The sequence below is a fragment of the Geospiza fortis genome, unplaced genomic scaffold (genome assembly GCF_000277835.1).
Source record: "Geospiza fortis unplaced genomic scaffold, GeoFor_1.0 scaffold569, whole genome shotgun sequence".
Lineage (NCBI taxonomy): Eukaryota > Metazoa > Chordata > Aves > Passeriformes > Thraupidae > Geospiza > Geospiza fortis.
Genome location: NW_005054621.1, coordinates 241930 through 248632, shown reverse-complemented (window position 1 = coordinate 248632; position 6703 = coordinate 241930). Strand labels below are relative to the sequence as shown.

Sequence of the window (6703 nt, the reverse complement as noted above, 5' to 3'; positions counted from 1 at the left end):
AAGCTCTGGATCCAAACCCTCCATCAGAACCGACTCCTTTCCTTCACCATCGCCTTAAAGCTTCTGCACAGAGGGAAACCTGAGGAGCAGCCCCTGGTATGGGGGGAAGCTCCATCCCAGCACCACCAGAGCTCCTGCAGGCCTGGACTTGTCTGCAGTGCCCAGAGCAGCACCCAGCCAGCCCAAAGTGTCTGTGGGGTGAAACACCACACACCAGCCAGCCCAAAGTGTCTGTGGGGTGAAACACCACACACCACCAGCCAAAAGTGTCCGTGGGGTGAAACACCACACACCCAGCCAGCCCAAAGTGTCCGTGGGGTGAAACACCACAGTGCTGCTATCTGGTTCAGCACCAAGGGCCAGACAAGACGAGGCACGTCGCACCTGCAATACTGGTGAATATCCCACTAGGGCTGCTCACCTGGATCTCCACCAGGTAGATGGGCTCCATGAGGCGCGGCTGGGCAGTCAGCACGCAGGCGTAGAGGCAGCGCCGGGCCGTGGGGATGATCTGGCCGCCGCCGCGGTGGATGGCGTCGGCGTGCAGGGTCACGTCGTGCACGTCGAAGCGCACGGCGCGCATGTTCTCCTCGCACAGCACCCCCTGCCAGGGCACAACGGGGCACATGTCACCACCCCGGGCACACCCACACGGGGCGCTGCTCCCCTGGCTCACAGGAGCTCTGTGCAAGCAGCTCCCTGAGCAGCAAGCCCACCCAGGAGCCACCTGATCTCCTTGCTGAGGGATGAACCTTCAAATGTTGGACTCTGGGAGGTCTTTCCCAACCTAAGGGGTCTGTGGGGCACCAGCTCACTGCCCTGTGCCATTACTGCAGCATCCTCATGATCAGCTCTGAGGTTCAAGCCACAAGAGCTGTCACACATTTATGGTGCTGAAACCCAAGTATTTGGCCAAGGGAAATGGGGTTTTTTTTTGGTCTCAGTAATGTCACAGAAGTTGCTGGCTTGGAATCTCCCTCAGACTGAAACTGAATGGTGTACAGGAAAATGAACCCTTCCTGTTGCTGTTCCCAGTCTGTCAATTTACCCTGCAGTCCTCTCCTGTCTAATCCTGAAAATAATTGCTAAGATAGGGCCAAGTCCCTGCCAAGACCCTCAGAGCACCTTTCCTCCTGAAGCCAGTTGTGTTTTTCACTGGACTGTCCAGATATTTATTACATTTTGCTCCATGAGAAGCATTACAAAAATAAGGATGTGTCAAACCCTGGATGCCACCCGGACCAAGACCCCACCCCTCACCTCCTTGGTGGCCCACTGGAAGCCGGCCACCACGCTGTCCTTGATCTCGTTGAGGTACTGCACTCCCTTGGTGATGTCGGTGAGGATGTTGGGGCCGGTGCCGTCGGGCCCGAAGCACCAGATCTTCCTGGCCTCGGTGACGTCCCACTCGTACTTCTCGGCCAGGTACCGCGCCCGCTGCTTCAGCTCCTGCCGGGCCGACACCTCGCCCTTGTCGATGTCCTCGGCCAGCCCGTCGGGGAAGGGCCGTGCCTTCATGTACAGCCGGTTGTGTTTGTTGGGGGACTTGGAAAGGCACATCACGTTGGACTCCTCGCTGACCGTCTCGCGGTACGACACCACGGGATCCGATTTCTGCAGGGACACGGTGGGTGTGAGGCACCACAGCTGGACAAACCCCACCCTGAGCTCAGCCAGCACTCAGCCTCTCTACCTTAATGGGGATGCAGGCGTGGTCCTCCTCCAGGTCCTTCAGGCAGATCTCCAGGTGCAGCTCCCCGGCGCCAGCGATGATGTGCTCCCCAGACTCCTCAATGATGCACTGGGAACAGCAGGTGAAGCTTCAGAATGAGCCACAGCCACAAACACCAGCAACTCTCTGTGTTTTTTATGTTTGACCCACAGAGCTACCTCTAGATGTCCTCCCCACTGACCTGGTGGTGTCACAGCACCAAGCCAGGGACCAATACCCAACTCAATACTTTCCCAGGACTGAAGGCAGCACCCCTGGATGCATCCCTGCATTATCCACTCACCTGCACCATGGGGTCAGACTTGGCCAGGCGCTTCAGCCCCTCCACCAGCTTGGGCAGGTCGGCTGGGTTCTTGGCCTCCACAGCCACGCGCACCACGGGGCTGACGCTGAACTTCATCACCCTCATGTTGTGGGCGTGCTCGAAGGTGGTGATGGTTCCAGTCTTCACGAGGAACTGGTCCACACCAACCAGCCCCACGATGTTTCCACAAGGCACGTCCTCGATGGGCTCCACGTAGCGGCCCATCATGAGAATAGTCCTAAAGGGAAAGTTGGGTTAGTGAGGTTGGGATGGCGAGGAGATCCCACTGAGCCCACAGCCAAGCACCTTGACAGGCCTCAGACATGAGAAGAGACCTGAGACAGCACCAGAACCCCTCAACACCCCAGGCAGGACACACCTTTGAATTGGCTTCAGGTACAGATCCTCCTTCTTGCCAGGGGTGTAGTTTGGTCCCATGATTCTGACTTTCAAGCCAGTGGAGACGAGACCAGAGAAGACACGGCCGAAAGCGTAGAAACGTCCCTTGTCAGAGGTTGGCACCATTTTGGAGATGTACATCATCAGGGGGCCTTTGGGGTCACAGTTCTTAATGCCTGCGAGGGGGAGAGACACCAGCTTAGCCGAGAGTTGTTGATGTATCTGGCACCCAGCTCAAAACCCCAACTCAAGACCTACACCACTGTCCCAGCCCAAAGGCTTTTGTCTGGACAAGAGCAAATGGAGAATGGCTTCCCACTACCAGAGGGCAGGGATAGATGGGATATTGGGATGGGATTGCTCCCTGGGAGGGAGGTGAGGCCCTGGCACAGGGTGCCCAGAGCAGCTGGGGCTGCTCCTGGATCCCTGGCAATGCCCAAGGCCAGGTTGGATGGGGCTTGGAGCAGCCTGGGACAGTGGAAAGTGTCCCTGCCCATGGCAGGAGATGGGGCTGACCTCTAAAGTTTCTTCCAATCCAATCTATTCTGAGATTCCATGCAAGATCACATCACCAAGGAATGTCTTCAACAAATCTAGGCTCAGATGGACGCTCTGGCTACTCTGAGATTACTCAACCAGCTCAGTGCTCCAGAACCGAGCTGTGAGCCACTAAACTGTTTGGTCCATGCTAGAAAAGACACAGACTCAACCCCAGACACTCCTGAGCCGTGCACATGGAGAACAAACTCGTTACAGGCGTGCTGGAGCTGAGGCCTGGCAGCAAAGCAGCAGCTCCTCCTACCTATGGCAGCCTCATCGTCAGGGGGGCCCTCGTAGAGCAGCTCGCAGCGATACTTCTGGGCTGTGACGGGGGAAGGCAGGTGGATGGTGATCATCTGCAGCAGGGCATCTCCAGCTGGCAGCCACCGCCTCATCACGGCCTGGGCAGAGCAGCAGGACCCAGTCAGAGGGTTCCCAACAGGAGCTCACCTCCCCCTCTTTCCCCACCTCCCAATCTGCCAAGTAGGCTGATGTTGACACAACTGGAGCAGCACAACTGCTCAGCTGCTCCCCAGAGGACTCAGACCAGCCTCACCTTCAGCAGGGGTTTGCCCTCCTTGTCCTTGTCCTCGCTGTCCAGCTTGATGTCCAGTTTCTCAATCAGTTTAGCAGCCTCTTCCTTCTTGAAGTTCATGATTGCATCGAAAACCTGCGACAAGAGCAGCCGTTGGAGCGTTGCAGTGACCCAGTCTGGAGCAGCTGCACCGCTGCTCCTGCAGAGAACTCCTGCTCCTCCTCAGCACCCAGCCTCACCCCAGGAGACACAGCCCCCCAGAGCAACCAGGTGTGTCAGACAGCTGAATTTCTTCAATCAAGCAAGTCAGGTCAAAGTGAAGAAATTTTCCATCATCACGCACAGAACAGATGCGCAGGGCAGGAGGTGCCGGCCAAGGAGGAACCCTGAGGAACTCACCTTGAAGATGGGGTCAAGGATGAGCTGGCAGAAGGTCCTGGGCAGTTTCTTTCCATCAGGGCTAGTGGCAGATTTGCTGAATTTGCCAGTAGCAGGGTCAAAGTATCTGCAGAGAGAAGGAAATCAGACACTTGTCCATGATGTCAGCTACAGACACACAGCTTGTTCTGCCTGCTCAGGGCAGAGCCAAGGGCTGCTGAGGAAGAGCCATTTCCTGCTTTCCCCCTCCTTCAGCTTTCCAGCACTCACCAAAATGTAATTAACTCCTGTTAAAGCAGGCACAACCACGCCCTGCCCCCTTTACCCACCCTCTGCAGTGCCAGGCTGCAGCCATGCAGAGCTGATCTGGAATTCCATTCACCACCATTCCCTCCTCACCTGTCTCCCCACAGCTTCTTCATCATGTCCTCGACTTTCTTGGCACGCTCGGCTGGGCTGAGCTGGGCATCTCCCTTGGCAGCAAACTTTGCCACGTACATCTCAGCAAACTGCTTCAGGGTGAAGGCCCAGCCGTGCAGGCCCGAGCCGAAGCCCACGGTCCCGAGCACCGGGTCAATCTGAGGGGGAGCAGCAGAGCTGGGTCAGGGGAGCAGCCTCAGCCCACCCCATCCCCATTTTGTACCCCAGTACAGAATGGACCTTCAGGACACTGAGATTCTGATAGTTCTGTCCCAGTGACCACTCTGAGGGCTGGGACAGGCACCATTTTAGCTTTGCACCGCAGTCCCACTCCCAGCAGATGTGTGCTCAGGTTCACATGCAGGTAGGATTTCCATCCTTCCCAGGAGGAGCAGGAAGGCTTGGACACCTCCAGCTTCTCCTCAGAGCCTGACACCCACAGCCCTGCTCCCTTCCCAGGAACCCAGCAGCAGAGCAGGTGGGAAGGCAATGTTAAAAACCATCCCATTCCACCCCTGCCATGGGCAGGGACACCTTCCCTGATCCCAGGGGGCTCCAAGCCCCACCCAGCCTGCCCTTGGACACTTTCAGGGACTGGGCAGCCACAGCTGCTCTGGGCAACAATCCCAGCCTTTATTTGCTCAGGCCTTGAACAGGAAATTTGGGAGGGGAGCCAGCAAGAGCCCCAAGCCATCCCAAGCCTGGGAGTTCAGGCACCCTCACAATCCCCCTATCCTCCACTTTGGGATAAGGAATTCTCCCTGAGAGCTGCTCCCTGTCCCCAAAGGGGCTCCATCCCAGCACTCAGAGCCTCCCTCACCATGATGTTGCCCATGGGGCCGCTCTCTCCCTCTCCGTAGGTGGAGATGATGACGTTGACGTTCTCCACGATGCGCTGGAAGGTCTGGTACAGCTCCTCTGGCTCCAGCTGCAGCTCCAGCAGCGCTCTGTCCATCTTGTTCATCATCAGCACGGGTTTGATCCTCTCGGCGATGGCCTGACGCAGCACGGTCTCTGTCTGCACGCACACGCCTGCCAAGCACAGCAGCAGTTAGCAATGAGCTGTCCCCAGCTCCAAATCCCCCAAAATGCTCTCCAGCTGCACAAAACCTCACCAGAGACACAGTCCACGACAACCAGGGCACCGTCAGTGACTCGCAGAGCTGCAGTGACCTCTGAGGAGAAGTCCACGTGCCCAGGGGAGTCAATGAGGTTGATCAAGAATCCAGAACCATCCTTGCTCTGCTTGATGAAGGCCAAGTCGTTCTCAGAGAGCTCATAGAACAGAGAAATGGCTCTGAAAGAAAGAGAAACCATTAAAATGACGATCTGTGTTATTCTTCCCTAAAGTTCAGAAATGTTTTGCCCCACATAAACTGCTGCCACCACTGGAGGTGGCACCCAGTGCTCTGCTCTGGGTTGCAGTTGGTGACCCTGGAGATCTTTTCCAACCTGAATGCTGGGCTCCAGGATTTCCTGAAGTGTATTCCAGGGAGGTGAGTGTGTGAGATAACAGCAGCACAGGCTACAACCTGTCCTTCCTAAGCCGTAACATCCTCCAGAATCCCAACCTCCTCCAACTCCCTGCACCCATAAAGGGCTTCATTACCAAATCATGGATTTAAGCTTTTCCTATCAATCCAAACCATATTCTCCATCCCTTTTCCAGCCCCTCAGAGTCATCACACCCTCTGTGGCAGCACAGCCACCAGGAACATGCCCAGAGATGCCCCCAAGGGTCTCCACACTGCATCCACGGGACATCCAACAATCCTGGTGCTGAACTGGGAAGATGAAGCTCCTGCTTCCCCAGCACGCAGCAAAGAACTGCTCAATGACTGAGCACAAGCCAGTCAACACTTGCTCCACCATTCAAGCATTCGAGACCCTCATGAGCAGAGATGAGCTTCTGGACTAGACCAAAGCCCAACAGGACTTCCTTCCACCTCCTGGAGGAGCCCAATCCCCCCGGAGCCCAGCGCAGGGAGCAGCAGGAGCCCGAGGGGAGGGCACTCACGTGGATTTGATGGTGATGCACCGCTCCTGCTCGTCCTTGCGGGTGTCGGTGAAGCGGGTCTCGCCGGCCCGAGCCGAGGCGATGATCCCGGCCTTGCACACCAGGGAATCCGTCAGCGTGGACTTGCCGTGGTCCACGTGGGCGATCACGGACATGTTCCTGATGTTGGCCTTTTTGTCCATGATGGCCCGTATCTGGTCTACTGTGAAGTTCACCTTGGGGAGGGGAGAAGGGGGACTCAGCGTGTACAAAAACAGCTTTGGCGATTCCAAGGAGGCCGAATCGCCCATAAATACCTGCCATAATCACGGTGACACCACCTCTGCCTGGCTGACAACACAACCCGCAGCAAGGGCACCGCAGCGGGGCTGCCGCACC

At 56.9% G+C, this 6703-nt stretch overlaps 1 protein-coding gene and 1 non-coding gene across 2 annotated transcripts in view; both read right to left on the bottom strand.

Moving 5' to 3' along the window:
• EEF2 (eukaryotic translation elongation factor 2) overlaps positions 1–6565 on the bottom strand; it is an 8411-nt gene extending 1846 nt beyond the window's left edge. Inside the window, exons 1-12 of the mRNA XM_005430369.2 lie at positions 6326–6565; positions 5424–5605; positions 5129–5340; positions 4288–4466; positions 3910–4015; positions 3532–3645; positions 3238–3376; positions 2416–2611; positions 2016–2274; positions 1694–1801; positions 1261–1614; positions 422–604 (exon numbers count right to left, since the gene is read on the bottom strand). Of these exons, the coding sequence (XP_005430426.2) occupies positions 422–604; positions 1261–1614; positions 1694–1801; positions 2016–2274; positions 2416–2611; positions 3238–3376; positions 3532–3645; positions 3910–4015; positions 4288–4466; positions 5129–5340; positions 5424–5605; positions 6326–6507 (2214 nt within the window). The 5' untranslated portion in view covers positions 6508–6565. The remainder of the gene's footprint in view (positions 1–421; positions 605–1260; positions 1615–1693; positions 1802–2015; positions 2275–2415; positions 2612–3237; positions 3377–3531; positions 3646–3909; positions 4016–4287; positions 4467–5128; positions 5341–5423; positions 5606–6325) is intronic.
• LOC115948923 lies at positions 3784–3852 on the bottom strand. The gene has a single exon (XR_004082673.1). It is a non-coding gene; the product is annotated as a small nucleolar RNA SNORD37 (small nucleolar RNA).
• Positions 6566–6703: the final 138 nt, after the last annotated feature.